At 50.0% G+C, this 26,184-nt stretch overlaps 1 protein-coding gene across 1 annotated transcript in view; it reads left to right on the top strand.

Annotated features, from left to right (window-relative positions):
- The window catches only part of LOC102459053 (uncharacterized), a 53,461-nt gene that overhangs the window by 25,622 nt on the left and 1,655 nt on the right, over nt 1-26,184 (top strand). The window contains exons 10-18 of the mRNA XM_075900733.1: nt 3,166-3,510; nt 4,858-5,127; nt 5,516-5,596; nt 8,161-8,370; nt 8,762-8,842; nt 12,383-12,502; nt 17,846-17,901; nt 20,406-20,493; nt 24,598-24,649. Coding sequence (XP_075756848.1) covers nt 3,166-3,510; nt 4,858-5,127; nt 5,516-5,596; nt 8,161-8,370; nt 8,762-8,842; nt 12,383-12,502; nt 17,846-17,901; nt 20,406-20,493; nt 24,598-24,649 — 1,303 coding nt within the window. The remainder of the gene's footprint in view (nt 1-3,165; nt 3,511-4,857; nt 5,128-5,515; nt 5,597-8,160; nt 8,371-8,761; nt 8,843-12,382; nt 12,503-17,845; nt 17,902-20,405; nt 20,494-24,597; nt 24,650-26,184) is intronic.

The following is a 26,184-nucleotide window of genomic DNA, read 5'->3' as shown; positions in this document are numbered from 1 at the left end:
TTCCTGGCGCTATAGCCAACTTGCTCCATGAAACAGGAACCCTAGCTCAGTAGTTTTCAACCCAAAAGGCAAAAATGTTTGCGCAAAAAAAAAAAAAAAAAAAAATCCCCCTTTTCAGCTAGCTCTAATGTACAATCCACACCAGAAGTAGCTGCATCTTTGCCTCCCTTTAGTGGCCAAGTTACATAAGAGGAAGAGTCTATGGCAGCTGCCCCCCAATGGGGTTACTCCTTTCTCTCAAGCAGCGGAGATGTATATAGGTATGGAAAGTAGGGGTGCAGGGGATGCTTCAGTACCCTCCATATTTTGTGCCCTGCGGCACCCCGGGGTCCCATCTGCCAGCTCCATGGGGTCCAGCTGCTGGCCTCGCTGCCTTTAGGGGTCCCAGCTACTGGGGGTTCTGCTGCCACCTAGGGGCCCATTAGCTCCTCTGCAGTCCCTGGGGCCCCAGCTGTTAGCCCTGTCCCCACCGCTCCACAAATATCCCCACATGAGGCCCCAGCTAGGGACAGGGAGGGGCGCAGACGGGTAAGGCAGGGGGACAGCTCAGCACCCCCACATCCTAAAATTGTCACAGCACCCCTGGAAGTGTATGATCTTAGCAGGCAGCCACAGGTGCAGAGGGGGCTGAGGACCCAAAGGAGCCATTGATACGGGTGGTGTGAGCGGCCAGTGACAAGCTCAGTTGGGTAGCTCTTTTTTGAACCCTGTTAAAGTCCTGGCCTTCACAGCATCCTCTGGCGAGGAGTTCCACAGGTTGGCTGTGTGCTGCATGAAGAAAATTGCTACTTAATGTTCAGTCAAGAATTAGGCCCTGAGTGGAGGAATTAGCGTATAGACATGGCCAATAGAGTGATGTCGTTTAACTGAACTTAGGGAGCATCTGCACTGTGGCTGGGAGCATGTTGTCTGCGCAAAGGAGCAGTGAAGCTGGGGGTAGCATCGGCGGTTGCGTGGGCTACACTCCTGAAAGCATATGCAGGGTTCAGGTGGGGTAGTACACAGTGAGCTGCCCCTCATGCTACCCTCCACCCCCCAGCTACATGAATTTCTTTAGCCCACTAGTTTGATCAGAATTAGCAGGGTTTTGTCTCAAACTGGGACTCACCATCGCAGCCGCACCCTCTGATTAAGATGACGGTACAAGCCATCGGGAAACCCCTTATATCATATTGCTCCATCTTTGCTAGGGATGTCAGCAGCACAGGAAGAAAAGAAGGAATCGAAACTCCAGGGACCACATTTTTCTAGCGCCAGAGCTTTTTGGAAACGGCGTCTTAGACATTCCGGTGCCAAAGTCCATTTTTTACAAGCTTGACTTTCCACTTCCTGCAGGGTAGCGGATGCGAACGAGAGACGCTGTTTCTCGCTGAAAGCGTTGGCCCAAAGTTCCCATTCCCAAAGCTGCAGGATTCCCACTTCCTAGCTGCTCGGAGACGAACAGGCTGCATTCGGTCGGCTCATTTTATGCCCCTCTGTGCTGGGCTAGCTTGAAGATTCATTTCACACCAGGTCACCAAATGGACAGCAGCCACGTTCGGACATGTCCCGGGTTGAAAGATTTTTCCTTGAGTCACCTGGGTCCCATTTCCTCAGCTTTCCTGAGGAATCTGTGAGGTTTCCTGAGGAATCATGTCTTGCCCACATGCTCAGGGTTTAGCTGATCACCATATTTGGGGTCAGGAAGGAATTTTCCTCCAGGGTAGATTGGCAGAGGCCCTGGAGGTTTATCGCCTTCCTCTGTAGCATGGGGCACAGATCACAGCTGGAGGATTCTCTGCATCTTGGGGTCTTTAAACCATCATTTGAGGACTTCAATATCTGAGATATAGATGAGAGGATTATTCTGGGAGGGGTGGGTGAGATTCTGTGGCCTGCACTGTGCAGGGGGTCAGACTAGATGATCATAATGGTCCCTTCTGACCTTAAAGTCTATGAGGTTCAGAGCAAATGATGTTTTTTTTCAGTGGCCCACGAAAACAAAAGTTTTTATGGGCACGGGAGGGGGAAGGCCTACCAGCTAAGGGGGGGTATGTGACCTCCCCATGGGACCCCCCCCAAGAATTTGCTCACCCCCAGCCTCAGACCCCTTCCTCTTCCCCTTCCCCTCGCCATCCCACTTTACCTGGGAGGGGGACGGTCTGGCAGCAAGAAGAGCTACCAGCCTTCTACACCTTTCCTCACTGCCTCTCCCATTGGGGAAAGGAGCAGAATTCCCCGCCCCTCCCCGGAGCTGTCAGAGCTGGGGAGGGATCCTGGTGATGGGGGGGACTGAACGTTCTGCTCTTCCCTGCAGGGAGAAGCAGCGGGAAAAGGAGCAGACACCGGCAGCACCCCCGGCTGCCATAGCGCTCCCAGGTCCCAGCACTGTACACAGAGGCAGCAGCCAGTGGAGGGTCTAGGGATGGCTAGTCCTCCTGGTAGGCCATAGCAGCTAAAAAAGCAACTTGCTGGTACAGCGTCCCGGCCCGGCCCGGCCGACTTGCACCACCGCCTCACTCAAGTATTGGTACGACTGTCCCCATTTCAAAATGGAGACAACCCCCACTGGTGACGTGAGGGGTTTCGGAGATTGCTCTTGTGTACGCCCGCCTTTGCCAGGGTGCCTGGGAATAAAGAAATAACAATAACTAACTAACGAGGACACTCTCCATAGCCCAGGAGAGAGGGGAGCATGCCCTGTCTTTGCCTCCCTCCCCTCAGGATAAGGGCCTCTCTTCCCCTTGTCACTCCTTCTGCCCCCACGCTGAAGCTACCGGCTCACCGTTCCTCGCCTCGCTGGCCGCACCGGCCGCCTCCGTCAGCTCCGCTCGTTGCTCTGCCCAGCACAGCTGGTCCCCTGCAAGGACCAGGCCTCTGGTCAAGGCTGGGAAGGTGTCTGTCATCTTTGCTAAGAGCCTTTGCTTGTTGCTTATGGCCTTGCTCAGGGTCATGGAAGGCCTCTTGGGCAGGGCTCAGTCTGGGACGACCCAAAGGGATCCCGCTTCCTCTGTTTATACACATCAGTAACGCGAGGTGCACGGGGCAAAGGCAAACGGCACGTCTCCCCCTTCTTACTGACGTGCTTACCGGAGCGCCCTGTTCTCGGAATACGGTCCCGGGAGAGCCGGGCTGTGTAGCCACGCAGGAAAAGCCCTTGACTGCTTTCTTTGCTTTCCCCCCCAGCATGTGGTGTGTCTGACATGGTCGTGAAAGTACGTAAGGGGCAGTCCGTCAAGCTCCCCTGCACCTACAGCGTTAGGCAAGTGAGTGACATCAGTGTCATGTGTTGGGGCCAGGGGATGTGTCCGATCTCGAAATGCAGCAATGAAATTGTCCGCACGGATGGGTGGAAGGTGACCTCCGCACAGTCTCACAGGTACCAGCTCCACGGTGCAATCGCCAATGGGGATGTGTCCCTGACTATAAGCAACGTCGGCTTCCGGGACAAAGGGATGTACTGCTGCCGCATTGAAATCCCTGGACTTTTCAATGATATCAAACGAAACCTGAATTTGAAGATTGATCCAGGTGAGCAAAACTCGCTCCTCTCTCTCTAGAGAGAAACCCATTTCGTCTGCCACTGAGGCGTAAGCTCTGTACTTTAGAGAATGGTAGGTGGGAAGAAAGACTTCCAAAGGCCAAAAAAAAAAAAAGACCCATCTGTCACTTAATAGACTAACAACGATGAGGTTACGCCAGCTGATCATGGAACTCACACAGAAACATGATAAATACACAAACTACAAAATGGTTTTCCCTCATTTCGGGTCAATTGTAGAGTCTCCATCACTGGAGAAATTTAAGAGCAGGTTAGACAAACATCTATCAGGGATGATCTAGATGGTGCTTAGTCCTGCTCTGAGGACAGGGGACTTGACTCGATGACCTCTCGAGGTCCCTTCCAGCTCTATGATTCTATGAAACATTTTGTTTACACTACATTTTTAAATGTTTCTTTTTGACTTTGACCCTTTACAATTGTTTTCAGCCTAAGAGGTCTACATTTCAAATTGAACAGGCATTTGGATAGGAAGATTGGAATTTTTCATTTTGGAAAAAAAATAAAATGTTTCTTTTTGACTCTTGTGAAATGCTTTTCCCCCCTTTCTCAATGTTAGTGTTTGGTTGGTTGGTTTTGAGTTAGGAAATTCATCAAACCAATCTGGTTTCATGAACAGTCGTGCTTTTTGTTTTTTCAACCAAAAATGGTTACAAATTTCCCAATTGCCTCTAGTCATGGGGAGGGACTAGCGAAGTCCTTTTCAACCGCACTGGATGGAGATTCCATAAAAAAAGGGGCAATTCCACTGATGTCAATGGCGTGACACCTGTTCACACCAGATTAACTCTGACCTCAGCTGGTCATTCAGTGAATTTACTTTTGGTTTGGTTTGTTTGCATGACCTGCAAAAGACAGCAGCACAATCTGGGCTGAGGGCTGGTCATGCATTTCATCTCACGTTTTTTATTGCTAGAAAGTTGGGGGTGAATTTAACTAAACAAAACTATAGAGACAAAGTGGAAAAAGTCAAAAAGAAATGTTTCAAAATGTATAGTGCAATGATTTTTCATAGAAGAAAAAACCCTGAAAAACCCAAACCCCAAAATATTTTGGAGTTATTGGCTGTAAATTCTCAGGTTTAGGATTGTCCCATTTGTTGACAAAAAGTCAACCTTGGTCATGGTGGAAAAAAGTTTTCCAACCAGCTCCCTTTGGGACTCGTTTCTTATGGGAATAACTGGCCTTTTAAAGTGCCTGTTCACAAGCCTCTTCTCATAGGTTTGTTAAATAGCTTGGTTAAACTTAGCCATGGTTTGATTTTGCTTTACTCAAGCACTGTTGTTCTTATCCAGCTTCTCTTTATTTCATTTCAGCCCTCACTACTCGTGCAACGACAACCACCATTGCCCGCTCAACCACCATGACCCCGCCCCTGACGACCACAGCCCCACCCCTGACAACCACAGCCCCACCCCTGACAAGCATGGCAGCCCTCCCAAGACCCACTACTCCACCCACGACACCCACTTCTGACCTTCCAGCTACGACTTCTTCCCCCACAACCACCATTTTTCAGTCAACTCCTGCGTCGACGGAAGATGGTTTCATTTTCTCCACAACGGAGCTTGTTCTCCAGACTGCGGGTATGAAAAGCAGAGCGCTCTGAGCGCCGTAGTGCCTGGGCATGGGGAGGCTGGTGTCAAAAGGGCAGGAAAACACACCTGAGTATGGAGCACAACGGATACCCCTGCGCACAGGACGTGATCTTGTTGGGACACATTGTGCGACCATAAATTGTGCCCCTGGGAAATGCAGGCACAGTGAATGATGCCCGCTCCTGACTGTGTTTAGATACCTACCCATAAGAACTGTCGGTAAAGTGAGTTACCGTAGTTAGGTACCTGAATAGCCTAAATGGCGCCTACGAATATTCACCCATATTTAGCTAGTGGCTCATCCCAGCACCCACAGATCGGAACAAACTAACGCTCTTTTACTGCATGTTATTTTACTCTGTTTCTATGACGACAGACTCCCCGATGACCGATTTGATCTCGGAGGGGACTGCGGAGGTCGGTACGGCTTTCATCCCAGAAGATGCCCTCAGGACAGGTACGTGTGGTAATACCACGGGGGCAGCAGACACTTGACCGCTGGGTTGAGGGTTCTGAGAGGGGTTCTGGGGAAGGTGCAAGTGAACAGGAGTTTGCTAGAGATTCATTCGCGTCTCATCACCCAGCCAGCCCCACTGGCAGGTTTGGCTCAGGAAAGGCAAAGGACTAGAGCAGCAGGAGGCGTTAGGACTACATGGGAGGAGTTTGCCCACAGAGTCGTCCCACGCAGATCCTAGGACTAAGCTGAGCGTGTGACCCTCCTCATCCTTTCAGCCTCCTCCCGAAAAGCTGGCTGTTCCCCAATGTGTCTCAAAGACTCACTGAGAGTGGTTTAACCATCTGGACGCCATCTGCATCACCTGTCCCTGTTGGATCCCAGGGCTCCAGCTGATCACGTAGCATGAGGGGCGAATCCACATCGTGATCACGAAGTGGCTGAAGGCCAATAAGCACGTTCGTTTCACCTGGGCAGTAATTAAACAGCTACGTCTCTGTACTGAACTCCGACACCTCCGCTTTATACGTAGGCCGAGGGAGTTCAGCACACAGGACTATCCTGCAAGCTGGCAATTTTGGTGATGGATCAAAGTGCTAGAGACTGGAGGCCCCAGGCAGACATAGGCTGGGTGGCACAGCGCTTCATGCCCGAGCCCGGGAAGGCAGGGGAACCCCTGGAAGGGGGTTCAGCAGAGGACGCAGAGGACAGATTGGTTCTCTGGGACTTTGGACGACAGGATGAACCTCTCTAGTCCAGCACTCTCTGGTCCGGCAACATCCGTGCTCTGGCATGATTTTTGTCAGCCCGATGTCCTATTATCATGGGTGTAGCCAAGTTTCCTGCAGTCCCATGAAATTTGTTGACAGCCCCCAGTCCTGGCTCTGTGTTCTGTGCTGTTCTTTAGCTCTAATTTATCCCAAAATGTCTTCCCAGGGCCCAGTAAGCAGTGGCAATGCTGGCAAAGCTGCTGGACAATGTTGACCTCCCATGGTTTGGCAAATTCTCTTGTTCTGCCCTGGTCAGGTCCCCAAAGTGCCAAACTAGAGAATTTCAGCCTCTGGTGCATTTTGTGACTCTGTGTGTGGCTTGAGCTAGCCACTTCTCTGCTGACAGGCTGAGTGACGAGCAGAGACAGATGGCCTGCATGGTTTGCAAACCGCTGCGACATCACACTCTGACCCATCAGGCAGTCTTGACGTGATGCTTGATGTGCCATTACGCTTCTAGCATCCCATTGGAACTTGCAGGCCAGTTGCTAACTACCGTAGGGTCTCTAATACACATCAGGCTGTACATTTACCCACTTCACTAACTGGACCATGCCCCGTTGGTTCCTGACTCCTGCCCTTGTCCAAGGCATCGTTTGCTGAGAGTCTATCAAACATCAGTTCAAAGGTGGCAGCTGCACGCTTAGCCACCACACAAGGGACTGAGCCAGGGACCTCCAGATCTAAAGACATGCCCTGCTGTGGCCTGAGATACAGCACGAAGCTTTTGTCAGTCTAGATGGCTTGACACCCAAAGGGCAACTTGGACCACACACTCCCCTGTGGGTTTCATAGGTTCCCAGAGCATCTCATCCGAAGCCCATTCAAGTCACAAGAAAACCACCCACTGAAACATTTTGTTTACGCTAAATTATGAAGCATTTATTTTTTACTTTGACCCTTTACAATTGTTTTCAGCCTAAGTTGTCTACATTGCAAAATGAAAAGGTATTGGATAGGAAAATTGGAATTTTTCATAAGCAAAATAAAATTAAAATGTTTCTTTTTGACTTTTCTGAAATGTGTTTTTTTTTTCTCGATGGCAGTGTTTGGCTGGTTGGTTTTGAGCTAGGAAATTCATCAAACCAATCTGGTTTCATAAACAGTCGTGCTCTTTGTTTTTTCAACCAAAAACTGTAACAAATTTCTCAGCTGCCTCTCGTCATGGGGATGGACTGGTGAAGTCCTTTTCAACCGCACCGGATGGAGATTCCATTTAGAAAGGGGCAATTCCACTGACGTCAATGGAGGGACAGCTGTTCACACCAGATTAACTTTGACCTCACTGTTTTAGCACCAGCTGGTCATTCAGTGAATTTACTTTTGGTTTGGTTTGGTTTGTTTGCATGACCAGCAAAAGACAGCAGCACAATCTGGGCTGAGGGCTGGTCATGCATTTTCTCTCACTTTTTTTATTGCTAGAAAGTTGGGGGTGAATTTAACTAAACAAAATTATACCCAAAAAGTGTCTGGTTTCCTTGAAAAAGAAATGATTTTTCATAAAAGGAAAAAGCCTGAAAACCCCAAAATATTTTGTAGATGTTGGCTGTAAATTCTCAGGTTTTGGATTGTTCCATTTTTTGACAAAAATTCAACCTTGGCCATAGTGGAAAAAAGTTTTCCAACAAGCTGTTTTTGGGACTCCTTTCTTATGTGATTAACTGGCCTTTTAAAGTGCCTGTTCAGAAGCCTCTTCTCAGAGTTTTGTCAAATAGCTTGGTTAAACTTAGCTATGGTTTGACTTTGCTTCACTCAAGCCCTGTTGTTCTTATCCAGCTTCTCTTTATTTCGTTTCAGACACCACAACTTCTGCAACGACAACCACCACTGCCCCGCCCCTGACAAGCACGGCTGCCCTCCCAGAACCCACTACTGCACCCGTTACACCCACTTCTGACCTCCCAGCAACGACTCCTTCCCCAACAACCACCATTTTTCAGTCAAATCCTGCATCCACGGAAGATGGTTTCATTTTCTCCACAACGGAGCTTGTTCTCCAGACTGCGGGTATGAAAAGCAGAGCGCTCTGAGCTCAGAAGTGGCTGGGCACGGGGAGGCTGGTGTCAAAAGGGCAGGAAAACACACCTGAGTATGGAGCACAACGGATACCCCTGAGCACAGGACATGATCTTGTTGGGACACTTTGTGCGGCCATAAATTGTGCCCTTTGGGAAATGCAGAATGATGCCCGCTCCTGACTGTGTTTAGATGCCCACCCATCAGAACTGTCCGTAAAGTGAGTTACCGTAGTTAGGCACCTGAATAGCCTAAATGGCGCCTATGAATATTCACCCACATTTAGCTAGTGGCTCACGCTGGCACCAGCAGTTTTAAACAGGATGTTCCAATCTAACGCTCTTCTATAGCATGTTATTTTACTTTGTTTCTATGACAACAGACTCCCTGATGACTGATTTGATCTCGGAGGGGACTGCGGAGGTCGGTACGGCTTTCATCCCAGAAGATGCCCTCAGGACAGGTACGTGTGGTAATACTACGGGGGCAGCAGACACTTGACCGCTGGGTTGAGGGTTCTGAGAGGGGTTCTGGGGAAGGTGCAAGTGAACAGGAGTTTGCTAGAGATTCATTCACGTCTCCTCGCCTGGCTGGCCCCACTGGCAGGCTTGGCTCAGGAAAGGCGAAGGACTAGAGCAGCAGTAGGCGTTAATTCAAAGGTGGCAGCTGCATGTTCAGCCATGAGGGCCTGAGCCAGGGACTTCCAGATCTAAAGCATGCACTGCTGTGGCCTGAGATACAGAGCCAAGCCTTTGTCAGGGCAGATGGGTTGGCACCCAATGGGCAACCTGGACCACACACTCACTTGTGGGTTATGCAGGTTCACAGAGCATCTCGTCCAAAGCCCTTCAAGTCACAAGAAAACCACCCAGTGAAACTGGGTCTTTCCCCGAACGTCATCTGCACAGCAGGGTGTAGTCAACACTGCTTGGCACCAGTCCCTTCCCTGCTAAATTATTTAACCGTTTGTGACTATGGAAAGCAGCAGAGAATTGCAAGGGCCCTCTGAAAATGCCACCTCCAGTCCTTTGTTAAGGTGGAAATAATCAGGATGCAAAATAGACTTTTTGTCTTGTAATTGAATGAGCTAGACCATGTGGTGTGCTTCCCTCAGCCTGGCCAATCGATGCAAGCTTCTGCTGCTCCTTTTATTTGCATATCAGCTCATTACTTTCTCATGAGCCGCCATCAACTCTTCTCTCTACTTCATCTAATAATCCAGAAGCTGCGATTTCACCCTACAATGCCATCGTTTTGCAGTTAAGCTGATTTGAAACACACAGTGAAAGAAACTTCCAACACGGTTTATTCCTCTCCACGAAAGAGTTCAGTCACAAGCTGCCACAAAGGCCACATTAGAAGAATGAAACAAAAGACAGGACCATGTAGCACTTTAAAGACTAACAAGATGGTTTATTAGGTGATGAGCTTTCGTGGGCCAGACCCACTTCCTCAAAGCTCGTCACCTAATAAACCATCTTGTTAGTCTTTAAAGTGCTACATAGTCCTGTTTTTTATTTCAGCTAGACTAGACTAACACGGCTACACTTCTATTACATTAGAAGAATGACACAGAAACACGACCCTTGTTTCCCCTCTCCCTTCCCCCAGTATAACTAGCTCACTTGTGGAAATGTCAGCAAAGAAGGGCTTAAAGAGGAAACCCGAACTTCATGCATTGGAGTCATTCCTTTCACTTCAGGAAAGCCACAGCTGAGGTCTTCCGCTAACGCCTCGCCGTCTCCCTCGGCCCCAAGAGCAAAAGATTTGCACGGTTCTCTTGGTTCATGCGGGTAGCAACGAGTAGAGCGCTCTGGGAGAAACGTACCCACAGCGTTGTCCCACACAGTTCCTAGGACTCATCTGAGCTTTCAACCCTTCATCCTTTCAATATCCTAAGAGAAAGCAAAATCCGGAAGGTGTGGTCTGCTCAGTCTTTGGTGATAGGCTCTTCAAGGATTAGAGGTAGCTGGGTGAGGGGATGAGGTGTTTGAATCTAACTCAGGTCTGAATGTTTGCGGCCAGGTCTGGCTCCTTCTTCAGATGCATCTGACGAAGTGGGTCTTTGCCCGCAAAAGCTTATGCTCCAAAAAATCTGTTAGTCTATAAGGTGCCACGGGACTTCACGTTGTTCTTCAGATCCAATTTGAGATCAGCTTAGAAAAGAGGAGACAAAGGGGAGAATATGATAGATGTCTATAAAATCATGACTGATGTGGAAAAAATGAATAAGGAAAAGTTATTTACTTATTCCTACAATATAAGAACTAGGGGTCATCACATGAAATTAATAGGCAGCAGGTTTAAAACAAACAAAAGGGAAGTTTTCTTCACGCAGCGCACAGTCAACCTGTGGAACTCCTTGCCAGAAGATGCGGTGAAGGCTAGAACTTTGACAGGGTTCAAAAAAGAGCTAGATAGATTCATGGAGGTTAGGTCCATCAATGGCTATTAGCCAAGCTGGGTAGGAATGGTGTCCCTAACCTCTGTTTCTCTGAAAGTGGGAGACAGGGGAGGATCACGTGAGGATTATCTGTTGTGATACCTCCCTCTGGGGCATCTGGCATTGGCCACGGATACTGGGCTAGGTGGCCCTTTGGTCTGACCCAGCATGGCGGTTCTTATGTTCTTAATTTTGCACTTTGGACCCAGGCCTACGTACCATACCTTCAGCCCTGGGGCATCGCTCTGCCGGGGCATTACTGCAGTAAAAAAATCATTTTTAAGCTGAGAGATGAAGCATTTATTAGGTTGCTTTGAGGAGCCCCAAATGCAGCGCCTAATGTGGTCAGAGCCCGTGCAAAACACGTACGAAAATGCTTACTCCATGAGTGTCACCTGCATTCCAAAAGGCCCCAGCTCACTGATGGAGTGGAAAACCACAGCAAAATGTTGCAGCTAAAACTCCAGGGTCAACTCGTTCAGTGTCTATCTGCACTGCTAATGAAAAAAAAACCCGACGGCGCCAAGGGTCAGCACCCACGCCAAGTCTATTTTTATCCCTTCTGCCTGATCCCTGCGCACCCAAGTCCGTTGACCTACACGCTGAGCCTCAGTGCCGGGGGTCTCGTAATGCAGCGCAGACATCCACTTCTGCATTCCTGGGCTGAGCAAGGCAGCGACGGCACAGATGAAATCACGTGTTACCGTCCTTCCTCTTCTGAGTTCCTGCATTCCCAGGCAGCGTCCCCTCAAGGGACTGCTTCTAGCCTCTCTTCTGTATAGGCTTCGTTTCTGTGACTGCCATGTATTCTGTCCAAACGTCTACTGCAGGGATGGGGACCCTAAGGCCCCGGGACCAGATGTGGCCCCTGGCTTGCCTGGATCTGGCCCCCCAAGACCCAGGACTCCCCCTGCAGCATTGGGGAGCCCATCCTGGTGCTCCATCCCCCACACTTCCTGTCCCACTGTGGGGTGAGAGCACATCAAATCCACTAGCCTTGGTCCCCCTAGGCTCTGTTGTGCCATGGGAATGTGGGGAGTTTTTCTCCTTCTCAGGCAGGGGCCACGTCAGGGAGGGTCTGATTTTTCTGTTTTGCTTCCCACTTGTGCGTGGCCCCCGACTGATTTTTCTGTGAGTCAGCAGCCTCCGACCCAAAAAGGGTTCCGCACCCCGGCCTCCTGCGGGGTCCGACGGTGGGCAGACTTCCACAGACAGTCCCTTTGCTACAAGGAGAGTGAATGTTACCGTTTGCAAATATTCCATGTTCGCATGCCAGTGCCTTCTGGGGAATGACCAAATTGTCCTGCAAGGTGGCTGGACTGGATCTGGGTGCAATGTGCTCTCAGAGGATCCGGGGCAGGGAAGAATACATTGTGGAAACCTGACCGGATGGTCTGTGGACCGTGTGGTCCAGTGTAGCCCAGGGATGCAATGGTTCTGACTGCAGCAGGCTCTCAGTGCAGCTCAGCTTATTTCAGCCAAGTCCTGTATTGTGAAAACTTGGGGTGGCCTCCGGAGTTCTGGGACTCGGTTAGACGTTTCTGTTTCTTTTAATCTCAGGGACTGTTCCCGTGGGGACATTCCAGGCCCCTCCTGAGGCGAGGGACGCGAATGTGAATTCTTACGCTGCGTTTTCCTCCACGCCTTCAGGAGACTTGGCGAACGAGGGACGTGGCCAAGGTCTGGCGAGTATCATTCATTTGTATAGTTGCGGTAGCCCCCTGGGTGCGTAAGGCTTCCTGGAGGAGAGTGGAGCTGTCGGGGGAGATGAATTAAGTGGGGCAGACAAGAAAGGAAGCTGAGAAGTTCCCTTTTTGCGGCGTGTCCTGCACAAGCGATAGAGACCAGAGACTTAAGGATGGAGAGCGCAATGTGACCCGTGAAATTTCAATCTTTCTGCTGCCTTTAGGGAAAGCACAGGGCTTTATTCCCCAGAGGGCGGCCAGCGGTGCGGGCAGGAGATCTAATACACGCTCCTGCCCTGTCCCATCTGCTGGCTGAGCAGCTCATCCCTGCCCTCTGCAGGCGGATGTGCGGAGGAAAGCTCGGTTCTGCAGGTGGCAGCCGAGGGGCTCAGAGGCACATGATTCTGCCTGTGTCGTGGTGGCAGTTTTAAACCCACAAGCTGTTCAGGTAGGCCAGGGGCTTGATTGCACTGACGTCAGCGGTAACCCCAGCCCCCCGGGACTCCAGCCAAGCATGGGGGTGCAGTTACAGCCTGTAGGAAGGAGAAAGGGGGCAGACTAAGCGGTGACTGTTGGTTGTGGTACTCACCAGGAGCCCTCCATCTCAGGGACTCTCCTCCCCCTCATGCCAAAGGCTAAGAGTTCTTTCCATTCCCTCCTCTCCGATATCAGAATCCTCCATCCTCCTTCCCAGGCCAAAGGCTCCGAGTGCCCCCACTCTCCTGTATGCCACCTGCCAGGGGCTCTGTGTGCCCCCATTATGCCCTCCCACCATACCACTGTAACCTGCCCCCTCCTGGGCTCCTTCCCCAACCTTCTTTCATTTGTTTTTTTCGGAGTTCAGTGCAAGCACTCGGCCACTGAAGCAATCTCTTATTTCACGCGTCTATTCCTCAAGGCAAAACTCGACTCAGGCGTAACTATGCAGCTGCAGAAAGTGCCCAATATTTAGGGACTCACCCTGACACAGACAATTTGCATCTCTGGGTTCGTGAACACCCTCGGCACCTGATCTTTGAATTGTCTGGTTTGTGTCATGAGACTGGGATATTTTTGTTAGACGTCCGTTTTATTTCAGAGACCACATTTGTTTCCATTTGCTAGTCTCACGTATGAGGGAGTGATTAAATATGCACCTATTTCTTATATACCCCCACCCAAACAGATTGAGTTATGGGGAGGGAGAACATCATAGAAATAAAATCCCAGGATCCAAACCATATTCATGGCTACAACTGGTATTTTTCATGTAGCAGGACTGCTGGAACTGAGGCTTGTGGTATTCGGTCTCCAAGGGTCATAAGTCTCCTGATGGGTCTCATTTATGTTAGCCTGTCCTGGGTTAATTGGTCCTTTGCTGAAGGCAAAACTCAGACCAGCTTTCTTTGAGCAGCCTCTTTCGTATAGCTCAGAAGGAATTGATGCCAGAAATCAGGTGATTGATGGTTTTTTATCTGGATGGGAACCCAGCATGGATGTGTCTGATCCAGTCCAGTAGGAAATGTAGATAGTGTTGCTGTGTTAAGTACATTGTTTTACAAAGTGGTTTCCTGCTGATGTTATAGTTGGAACTCTAAATGGAGTGGTAGGTTATCACTAGCAACTGCAGATGCTGGGCCAGCAAACCCCACACCCCATGCCAAGGAGTTTTGATGCCCCAGAGCAGAGCTCAGTGAGTGTAAGTGAAAAACACAAATTGCAGTTGAAAATCATCAAATTAAAAGGGGCCAGTTTTGGCCACTGACTTTTATGCCATTGCATTAGGTCCTGTGGGAGTGACTGTGTTCAACACCAGACATTGTTCAAAAGCCAACTGTACTTTCATCATGTGGTACGTTAAGGCTAGTGCATTGCTAGCGAAAGCTTAGAGCGAAAATGAGGATGGAAATCAATCTCTCTGGCTAAATAGAAATCTCAAATTCTGGAGCTAACCTCTCAGATCTCACCAGTTGACCTGCATGAATAAGTCCAATGCCCCCACCTACCTGACCGCCTGAATTCCCATGGAAGCAGACAAACTCTACATTTACACGTGTAATTTAGGAGCCAGATTTGGCAAACTGCTCCCTACTGTTTTAACAAGCATCAGTCAGCATTTCATTCACAGTTGTATATTCCTCCAAGAACAGCCCACGGAGGAGGGTGCATCTGGAATCAATGAACTCCAAGGTGGTGGAACGCAGTAGCCTGAAGTTGGATCAGAAAGACACTAGACCCGTGGCCAACAGATAAAACCTCCGGTATTAGTGGGTGCCCTGTCCAGAAGCAGTGGAGTTGACAGTCAAATCAGAATTGAACCTCTTTTTATTAACCACCTTTTCACTGCTCCTCTCTTATAACTTTGCAATCTTATTTTAGTTGATTCAAGATAAATAAAAAGAGAAACTGCTCCAACAGGAGCAAAGAGGATAGACTATTATATCAGAAGTACAAGCAAAACTGTATTCCACAAGGGGGGGATTTAATATACAGAAATATACCTCGTCAGTTTTTAATTTCACAAATGTAATTCTATTTAGCACGGTAATTACCTTCCAAAAACCAGCTTTTCCTCACATCCCTCTGAATCTTCACTATAACTCTAAATACTGATGAGATCTGGTTCACCCCATGGATTGGCTTGCACCTGGAATGGTAGTCAGTTAATTTATCAGCTAGTAAAGTCCCACGCCCTGGCGCCTACCGCAGATGTGGTCGTAGCAAGTCTGTTTCAATGTGAGCGTGACTCATCGAGACACCTGCCAGGAGAGGTGATGTGGTTACATCACATGTTTACCTTCCGAGCATGATCTGTGATCTCACTGCAGCGGTCTGTTTGTGTATTAACTCTGCGTGCTGTGGGCTGCTCTTTCATCACAAGGGTCCCGATCCTGTGAAGGGTGTGAGGGTCTCCTATGAGGCGCGCATGGCTCTCAATTCTAAGACGTCAGCTTCTTGCAGAACTGGGTCCATTCAAAACGAAGGCCAGTCCTCTGCTAGCATTATATCACCATGGCATGAGTCAAGACTAGGGAGGGGCAGAGCTTCAGGTGGAAGAGGGCAGAACGGGGGGCAGCCAGGGAGCGTGCAATGCCATAAACCCTCCCCTCCCCCATAGGGTTGCCAGATGGTTTAACCAAAAATACTGACCCCCCCCCCAAAAATCACTGGGGTAAAAATTCTGTTGAGAGGAAAAAAAAGGGGGAAACCAAGGTAAGCGGGGGAGGTGGGGCTGGGCCCGGTTGCTGAGTGTGTGTAGGGTTGCCAGGTGTCCGGTATTGACCCGGACAGTCTGGTATTTTCACTCCCTCGCTGGGAAAAACTCAGAAAATATCAGACGTTTTAGGACATTTTAGGTGTCCGGTATTTTCTGACATTTTTTACAGGACAGGAGGTGAAAATACTGGACTGTCTGGGTCAATACTGGACACCTGGCAACCCTACTCCCTTGCCAGGCTGCCCGGAGTGCGCCACGCCACAAACCCTCCCCTCCCCCGCCAGGCCTAGCGCTGCCCGGCGCGCACCACGCCGCAAACCCTCCCCTCCCCCGCCAGGCCTAGCGCTGCCCGGCGCGCACCACGCTGCAAACCCTCCCCTCCCCCGCCAGGCCTAGCGCTGCCCGGATGCACTTCGTGTGGATTCAGCAGCAATTTAAAGGACTCGGCGTTCTGGTTTCTGCCATTGCTGCAGCAGCGATGGTGGCAAGTGGGAGGCGCTGGCCCTTTGGCATTGCGGAGGCCCAGGCCGGTCACCCGCCTTGTCGGAGGCCTGTGCCAATGCAACGTTCACTGTGAACACGGTTTTAGAAAGAAACGAGCAGACGGGGTCAGATCAATGGTCCCTCTAGCCCAATGTCCTGCCTTCTGGCAGCGGCCAGTGCCGGGTGCTTCAAATGGAATAGATGGGCCTGGTCATTATGCAGTGATCCAACCCCTGCCTAGCCCTGGCTTCTGCAGTCAGCGGTTTAGGGAAGCCAGCGCGTGGGGGGACATCCCTGACCATCTCGGTTACTAGCCATCGATGTAACGTCTCTCATTTTTCCCCCCCCCGGGGCCAGTTCTAATTTTTGCCTTCACCACATCACCTGGCAATGAGGTTTTACTGTGCGTTGCATGAAGAAATATTTCCCCGTTGTTTCTTTTAAACCTCCTGCCTATTCACTTCATTGGGTGACCTTCTCGTGCGTTGTGCAGGGGTGAATAACACTTCCTTATTCACTTTCTCCACACGAGTCATGGTTTTATAGACCTCTGTTGTATTCCCCCTTAGTTATCTTTCTTTCTAAGCTGAACAGTCCTAGTCTTAAATCTCTTCTGATAGGGAAACTGTTCCATTTCCTCCAAAGCATTTTTGTTGCCCTTTTCTTAACCTTTTCCAGAGCCAATACATCATTTTTGAGATGGGGTGAGCACGTCTGTACTCGGTATTCAAGATATGGGTGTACCACAGATTTATCCGGTAGCATTCTGATATGTTTTCTCTTAGTGTCTATATATAGTCTCTTAGCTCTTTACATCTTACAGCAATTTGCACTTTCATGTTAGGCTTTCTTAACATTGCTGACTTTTGTTGTTGTTGTTATATAAAGAGCAAGAGAGGAAGCCTCACCCAGTACTTAGGGTACTACATATGATTCAGGAATCCAGGGTTCAATTCCATACTCTGCCACAGACTTCCTGTGGGACCTTCGGCAAGTCACTTAGTATGCTGGTGCCTCACTTTCCTGTGTCATAGATGGGAATTCTCTCTAATCCCTACTTCACAGGGCTTTTTTGAGCCTAACTGCATTAAAGATTGTGAGATGCTCAGACATACACATGGAGTGAAAACCAAATAAACACCTAAGAAAGACGGCTCACGTGCATCATAATTGCAGGGGAATCTGGAGAAAAGCAATTGATTCTACAGATTTTTTCCTGTGATCTCTTAAATCATATCGGCCTCCTCATATTACGGTGATAACACATAATTCTGAGAGACATTAAACAGAATGATCTTATACCTTATTCACTACATGTGATTTATTGGCATGTTCATTGGACTGAAAACTTCATCATGGGAAGGTAAGTTTCTTTGTGCTGTTCTTCACTATTTTAGCTCTCGTGACGTCTCCTTTTCCTGGTGAATGTTGCTGTATTTCCTGATGAACACCTGACAGTCCTTAGCTATAGATGAGCTCTGCCAATAACTTAACATTTCTTCTTTTATTTGGGGCCAGATTCTGATTTGCTTATTCACAATTGTACCTTACTCCAGAAATCTGCCTTAAGTAGAACCCCTCATGTAGTTAGTTTTTATTAGATAATGGGATCAGACGTTGGCCCATACTCATTTTATTCTCTGCTTTTTCTGTTATCAGAGACCACAACAGATTCAAAACTTCAGTCACAGGAAAGTGCAGATAATCAAAAACAGGTAAATCCTATTCTACATCTCCGAAGCAGAGCTGGGCAATTTTTTTTTCATGCAAACGGATTTTTTTCACCAAAAATGCAAATTTGGTTGGACTGAAACCATTTGTGAATATGAATCACATTCACTAAAAAGTTTGAGCTGAAAAAAAAAAGTTTACAATCTTTATTTTTTTGAAATGCCAAAACATTTTGCCTTTTGTTTCCGAAAGACATAGCATTTCTGAATGCAACAAATGGAAAGTTTGAAAGCCCTGGAAAACAAAATCAAGCTGTCCAAAATGAACAAACAAATGAGTCGAACAAAATGATTTGTTTTAGTGTTATTTGCAGCTGAAACACAGAACCCCAAAATCTGCTATGAGCCCAGCCCTGCTCCTTAATGTCTCTTTAATTAACAGCCCATCAATCATTTATATCACATTTTATGCTAAGTGCACACTGAATGAAAATTGTGTGGTAGGTGGTTTAAGATTTTGACCTGGGAATATAGGAATTCCCAGACTGGCTCAGAACCAGGATCCATCCTGTCTGGTATACTTTGACAGAGGCCAGCACCAAATGGTTCAAAGAAAGGCACAAGAAACGTACCGTGCCATTTTTTCGTGTCATTTTTCTGTTGTTCTTTACTGCTCCACACCACAGCTTTTCTGCTAGTTCGCCCTGACCGATCACTTGTTTGTGGACGACTGCACCAGATCACATGAGGCTTTGGTGGATGTGCCATGCTGACCTGGTGCGACACACAGACTATTTTAAGATCAGAGGCTAATGGCTCAGTGAGAGGCAAGAAAAAATTGCGATGCCTTGCTGAAGTGTTCCACGTGTGCTGAGCACGACGATTCTTTGCTGCCTCCCCTCAGCGCCACACTGACGTTTTTCTCACCGTATAGACTATTCACGTTCTTCGCGGACACAATTCCGTAGCTTCAGACCATGCTGTCCACTGCCGTGGAAACAGGGCAGTATTTGCCAGGGACGAATGCTAGGCAACCCATCTTTGAGGTCCAGCCAGTGGTGTTCACCCCTGGCTGTGTGCTACAATCCGTGAATTGGACTTTCCCCCTTCTCAGCCGGTGAAGTCTAAAAGTCTATAGTTGGGTGAGGTAATATCTTTTATGGGACCAGCTTCTGTTGGCAAGAGAGACACGCTTTCGAGCTACACAGAGCTCTTCTTCAGATCTATCCCTTTCCCAGACGTGAAGAAGAGCTCTGGGCAGCTCAAACGCTCGTTTCTCTCGCCAACCGACGTTAGCCCCGTGAAAGATGTTACCTCACCCACCTTATCTCTCTAATATCCTGGCACCAACATAGCTAAGGTTGGACCTCCCTGGTCCGGAACCCTCAGGATCTGAAGGGGAGTTTTCCAGACCAGAGGAAGTCTGTGGGAAGGGGGAAAGGAGCGCTAGCCTCTCCACTGGGTCCTCTCCCAAGCCTCCTGGCCTTATGAGCTGCAGCAGCCCTGCCGGAGCTTCCAGCCCTGCCAGCTTTCCTGCCCCGCTGGATATGGGCTCTAGTGACTCGTGGGCTCCAATGCCCTGTGGACTCCTCCAGCCGGCTCCACTCCAAGCCACTGGCAACCTCTGCCACGGGGGCTCTCTAGTCCAGCAACATCCATGGTTCTGCCAGCCCACGGATGTTGCTGGACCAGAGATTCACAGACCACGGAAGTTCAGCCTGTTACACACCACTGCATGTGGATGGTAGGGAGAGAGAACCATTTCTTCAAGGGGGCCAGGATCTGGGCCTGTGAGTTCAGATAATGTGGGGCCACGCCTGGTTTGGGTTTTGCTTAAATAAAAACCACCCCTGGAGATTTTGCAAACGCAAAATTGCCTGTGGCTTGTCCAAATCTCCAACTCATGCAAGACACAAATAAGCCTGGAATGATCACAACACACAGTCCCACTAACTGCCTCTCAAAGCAGGTCACACAGCTGCCTGTCGAATTCCTGATCTTTCTGCAGGAGTCATGCGGAAAGCTCAGAAAATCCACCCGGAATTGTCCACTGCGAACTCCTGCTGATGGTAGACATTTCAGAGGACTCATCAATTAGACCAGGAGTGGGGGAATCTTTTTTGGCTTGGGGACCGCTGACCTACAGAAAAATCAGTCAAGAGCCGCACACGAGAGAAGCAAAAGAAAAAAAAACCAACAAAATACAACAACCCCAACCTGGCAGAAGAGGCTAGTAGATTTTGTCTAGCGTTGGGGCAGCAGGATGGCTGGAGCACCAATGCTGGGGAGGGCCCTGAGCCTTGAGGGCCGGATCTGGCAAGCTGGGGGCCACATCCGGCCCCTGAGCCTGAAATTCCCTACTCCTGAGTTAGACCAACCGTACCCTAATGAAACTTCCCAAAGAAAAAGCAACAAATGGTCTGGTAGCACTTTATAGACTAACAAAACGTGTAGATGGTGTCATGAGCTTTCGTGGGCACAGCTCACTTCTTCAGATGACCGGAAAAAGCATCATTTAAAAGTCTTTTTTGTTTTCTCCTCCCCGCTAGCACTTGGAGAATGAAATTCCAACCGTAATCATCTGTATGGCGGTGGCATCCCTTCTCTTAACGTTGCTGCTGGCAGTGCTAGTGGCCAGTAAGTACAGCAGATTCGGTATCCCCCTTACCGGTGACCTGTGAACTAGCGGCCTGATCTGCATTGGCTGCTGATCGGATAAGGATCCCGTTTGCGTCGATCTTTCCACCCAATATTTATTTGGTGACGCAAAGGCAGATGTGAACAATGCATCTTGCAGCTCTTTGCCTGAGCGCTTTTGATTCTCGCTGCCTGCAAATATCGGAAACCAGTTTGTTCTTATTTACTGGGCCCAAAGTAAGGCCTGGTCATGTCCAACCCACCGCAGAGGAGGAATTTGATTCTAGCCTCTTGCTAGTTTGACACGGCTGTAGCGCCACTGACGTACATGTAGAAGGCGAATCAGCATGACTATCAGTGGCACTGCAGCGCAGACGGTCACCTGCAGATTCAGAGACAGGGAAACGGCCGCTTAAGAGCTCGTGCTTAATCCCTAAGCAATGGCGTTATTTTCCCAGCAAGGGAAAAGAAAGGGTTGGGGTGCACTGCCTTGCTTGGTGGGTACCAGTTGCGTGCTGTACCAACAGCAGAGTTTGTTCTTGGAATCAGTTTCGTATCTGTGTGCAGATTCTGCTCTGTTACACTGGGGTAAACACGGGTGCAATGGAAAAGCAATAAGAAAATCGGGCTCACGATGCTTATTGCTTATCCGAAGGATGATCCCTTATGAGTGCCCAGGCCAGAGTTTTCAAACTAGGGGTCGCGATCCAGGGCTGGGGGGGTGGAATGTCGGGCGCTGGGTCTCAGTGCTGCAGGGGGATCAGGTGAACAGTGGGGGGGCTAAGGCAGCTCCCTGCCTGTGCTGGCACCGCAGACTGCATGGTGCCCCAGAAGTGACCAGCAACAGGCCCTGCTCCGGGGGGGGGGGGGGGGGGGGGGAGAGGGGGAAGGGGGAGAGTGCACAGGGCTCTGCCCCCTGTCCCTGCCCCGAGCACTAGCTCCGCACTCCCACTGGCTGGGAACCTGCTGCTGCCTGCTTCTGGGGGCAGCCTGGTGCACGGTGCCAGGAGAGGGAGGAAGCTGCCTTAGCCCCCCTGCTGCACTGCTGACCGGGAACCCCTCCTGCCACAGCCCTGACCCCCCCCAACCCGGACCCCCCTCTACACCCCAAAGCGCCTCCTCAGCCCCACCCCGGAGCCCATTCTCCAGTCACATTCTGTTGGGTCGCAGCATTAACAATTTTCTTCAGCTGGGGCATGAGGAAAAAAGTTTGAAACCCCCTGGGCTAGGGCAGTGAACCTGATCGTGGTGTTGCCTTGATTCTACAAGTGAGGAGAATCTCCGGTCAAAGCTGGCGCTGGTAACATTTTTCCTCACGAGTGCAGCGAGCCTGTTCCACCGCAGAACGTTACTGGTCCCACGTGGCCACGTGAGTTCCCCTGTTTGCGATGGTTTTGAACATCTCAGTGTACTGCATTCCCTTGGGGATCGGGGGCAGCCTGCTCTGCTGGCTTTCCTGTGTAGACCTGAATTGTACCGGCTAGAGGTTATGGCCACATCTGACCAGAAGCCATTTAGGGTCTTGTCCCAGGTCAGGTTACACAGAGAGAGAGAGAGAGACAACCCCGAGAGCTCTACCGTGGAAGGGCAGCGTTGGGGTCCATGGCAAAGGCCCTCAAATTCAGTAGCAAACGTCCAAAAGCGGGAACTTGCCAGAACATGATACAATTCGAGGACTCCCGCTGGTAAAATTACTGAGAGAGAATTCGTTAGCCGAGCAGACTCACACCCTCCCTGAGGACCTGGCGCTAGGAGACGTAGGCCCAGGCTCGCCCCATGAAGTGGAAGGTCTGGACAGGTAGGGTGTGGAGCAGCTAGGCTAGGCTGTAAAGCGAAGCTAATGCAGGTTGGACCTCCCATGTCCGGCACCCTCAGGACCTGACCTGTCCCGAATGAGGGAATTTGCTGGATATGGGGAGGTTCCCTGCCACCGGCCTCCCACATCCTCCCTGAAGCTGGCTCCTCTCCGGCCCCATGGCCACTGAGCTCCAGCCTGGGCTTGGACTTGAGCTCCGGCCTGCTGGGGCTTCCCAGGGACAGCGCTCCCCAGTTGCCATGGCTCCACTTCTCCCCGGCCTGACCGGGGATCCCTGGGATTGGGGCTGGCTGGCTGCCCTGGTTCTGCTGTGCTCTGCTGGCATCCTCAGGGACAGGGCTTGCTGGCTGCCCTGCTGTTGCCGCTGGCTGCCCTTCCCGACTGGGGCTCCCTCGGGGCAGGGCTCGGCTGGTGCCACTGCTGCCCCGCTGTCCAGGACTCCCGAGGGACGGAGCTTCTGGCTGGTTCACATTCCCAGGCTCCGGGGCTCTCCGATCCAGCAACGTTCATGGTCCTGCTGGACTATGGATGTTGCCCGACCAGAGAGTCCCTGATTGCGGAGGTTCAGCCTGTCGTCGACCGCAGGTGGATAAGAGAAGAAGATCGAAAGAAGAACGAACAGTGAACAGCAACCCCAAGCCCAACACACTAACCTTGCGTCACAGCGCGGCTATTTTATAGGGCCTTGGCGCTGCTTGATTCAGGCCCAACCTACCACACCCATGTTGTATTGCCTCACCCTAAGAAATTGACAGGCACACTTACTCTAGAGATTAGTAGATGACGCTTATCACTACATATTAATGAGGATGATCTCGTTTCCGAAACCATTACCTCCAGCTCTTCCAGCAGCTTCTCTGCCCTGCTGTCTCTTTGCAGTCGCTGACCGGCTCTGGCACTGGCTGATCCAGCACAGTTTTAGGTTTAGTTCCCCTATGTGGTTCCCCAAAGCAGAGGCCATCCAAGTAAGCATTTTATCTAGGACGAAGGTTGCTTATGCTAACTTACTCTACTAATGTGCTTCAGCTCTTCATACAAGATACAGGTGTGGAGGCTTAATCCTATGACTAACCGTGAATCCCTCCGATGAATCCCGTACAGTGAATCCCTATTCTGTTTCTGCACCGAGTCGGGGAATGAATTAGTATGAACCAACTCAAGGAAAGTGTGTTAGCTGCTATGGCAGGCAAGCAACTCCAACTGCTAGGCTACGCCTGGCAGGTGGGACTGGAAGGGGTTAGGAGGAATTCACTGCTGGCTGCGATGTGGTAAGAAGCAGCCTCAAAGGGGCCAAAACCTGTTTGTCGCCCATGCACAGAACTGGCTGGATTCTGGTCCCGCCGGCACAGAGTTAGCACTTGTGTCAATACACAGAGGTCACTGGAGTTGCTCCTGACACATGCTGGTGTCACTGTAGGTTCATTGACACAGCAAAAACCCCAGCAGCGCCGCATCTGAGTTTGGGGTCACACACCTTGGTTTGGGCTCCTGGGGCTTGCAGTATAGACATTCGGGGTAGTGCTGGAGCTCTAAGATTCTCCCCCTCTCCAGGGGGTCCAGCCGGAGCTACACTGCACTATGAGCCTGGCAGCCAGAGGAGGTTGTTTTGCTGTGCAGATGCACCCTTAGATCAGGGCACTGGTGCCGGCTCAGCTGCCACAAATTGCGCAGAATTGGCAATATTGTCTTCTTAGGGTATGTCATCACTGCCACCCTAGTTCAAACTAGGGTGGCTAATGTAGGCATTCGAACTTGCAAATGAAGCCCGGGATTTAAATACCCTGGGCTTCATTTGCATGTTCCCGGGCGCCGCCATTTTTAAATGCCCCATAGTTCAAACTACCTGCCCACGGCTACACGCAGCACAGACTAGTTAGTTCGAATTAAAGCTCCTAATTCGAACTACCGTTATTCCTCCTGCAAGGATGTTTAACGGCAGTTCGAATTAGGAGCTTTAATTTGAACTACCTAGTCTGTGCCGCATGTAGCCGTGGGCAGGTAGTTCGAACTATGGGCCATTTAAAAATGGCGGCGCCCAGGAACATGCAAATGAAGCCCGGGATATTTAAATCCCAGGCTTCATTTGCAAGTTCGAATGCCTACATTAGTCACCCTAGTTCGAACTAGGATGGCAGTGTAGACATACCCTTAGTATCCAGTGCATTAGCATGTCCTTAGTGTGACCTTAGCATGCCATTAGCGTGCGCTTCGTGTGACCTTAGCATGCCATTAGAATGATGGGCCTGTTTGTCCTTGTCAGATTCCAATGACCTCTGCTTTGTCTCTAGACAGATGCTCGAGAAAGTCTCCACAGTGTTGTCAGAAGGGGATGAAAAGGAGGTAATTTGTATTGTCATTTCCTGGAATGGATCCCACCTGGACCCTACTGCAGGCTGTACGGGGTTTGCCATGGATAGCAGTGTGAGCAGGACAGATCGCACGTGCTGCGTTAGAACTAGGGATGTAAGGGGTGAACCAGTTAACCAGTTATCTGGTAAACATCACCGTTACTGGCTAACTGGTTTACCCTTTACATCCCTCACCGGTTGATACTTACCAGATAAGCGGTTAACTGCTGGGCCCAGCTGGGCTGGAGTAGCCGCCTGCCCACTACAGGTGAGGGGCAACTCCAGTCCAGCCTGGTCCATTGTGCTGTGGGTGGTGGGTGTTGCAGCCAATCCAGGCCCACGGGGACCGTAGCCAGCTGGAGCAGTCCTGTGGCATGGCGGGACCCTAGCCACCAGAGCTGCCCCTCCCTGCTGCCCGCCCACTGCGAGCTGTCTGGGTCCTAGTTAAGCAATGAAACGATGACAATTATATCGCTTACCTGGTTAACAGATCAATGGGTGTTTGCATGCCTAGCTAGAACACTGACCTTCCGATCGCCTCGCCCACACAGTCCTGTGTCACTTCTTGGGAAGGGCACATCCTGGAGTGACACAGACAGCCGGGACACTGACGAACTGCTGATGGTGGGGCTTGGCGCGATGCAGGGACTCTGGGTCAGGGGGCTACTTAGCTCACTTTGGGATTTGCTCTTACACCTTGATGAAATGGCACAGCAAGACCCGACTCACCTGCCGCATGAGCCTGTGGGTAACTCTAAACTATGGGGGGTGGGGTTTTGAAAGACGATATGCAAATTCTGTGGGAATTTGCATATCTTCCGATTGCTTTTTCAAAAGCAGGTCTTTCAAAAGTGAAAGTATTCTGGACATGGGTTTTTTGGAAAAAACAACAATTCTTTTTTGAAAAACCACATAAACCTCCTTTTTTTTAGGAAAAGCGTTCTTTTCGAAAAGGGTTTTTTTTCTGAAAAAAACTGCATCCAGACTACTTTTGCTTTCAAAAGACTTGTTTTCGAAAAAACAATTGAAGAAGATATGCAAATTCCCACAGAATTTGCATATCCTCTTTCAAAAAAACCCAGTGGTTTAGACGTAACCCCAATCAGAACTACCCACTGCTGTCCTCCCAGGGGGGTAAACTGGACGGAGAAGAGAACCTTCATGTGCAGGCTTGGTTCTCTGACCTACCCCACTTTCACACGAGCGTAACGCCATGTCCTTGAAACGGGGTAGGTTGTGATTTACACCAGAGCAAGCGAAGGCAGAATCTGGCCCATTGTCATGGCCAATCAGGAAATGTTCTGACGTGTGGACAACATACGAGTTTCATGTCCAGTCCACGCCAAGAGGCCTTCACACCAAATAAGCAAAAGTGGCTACTCTGAGTGATGAAGATCTCAATAGCAGAGTGAAACAGCTCTTGTTCTGGCTTCATAACAGGGCGGGGCTTTCTCTCACAGCCACCGTAAGCCTGCTGGACAGTAGAGCATCCCCTTTGTAGCCCGTAGATGCCACTAATGTATTCCT

Source organism: Pelodiscus sinensis, chromosome 17 (genome assembly GCF_049634645.1).
Source record: "Pelodiscus sinensis isolate JC-2024 chromosome 17, ASM4963464v1, whole genome shotgun sequence".
Classification (NCBI taxonomy): Eukaryota; Metazoa; Chordata; order Testudines; family Trionychidae; genus Pelodiscus; species Pelodiscus sinensis.
The sequence above is the reverse complement of the archived record's forward strand: the minus strand, read 5'-3'. Positions and strand labels throughout refer to the sequence as shown.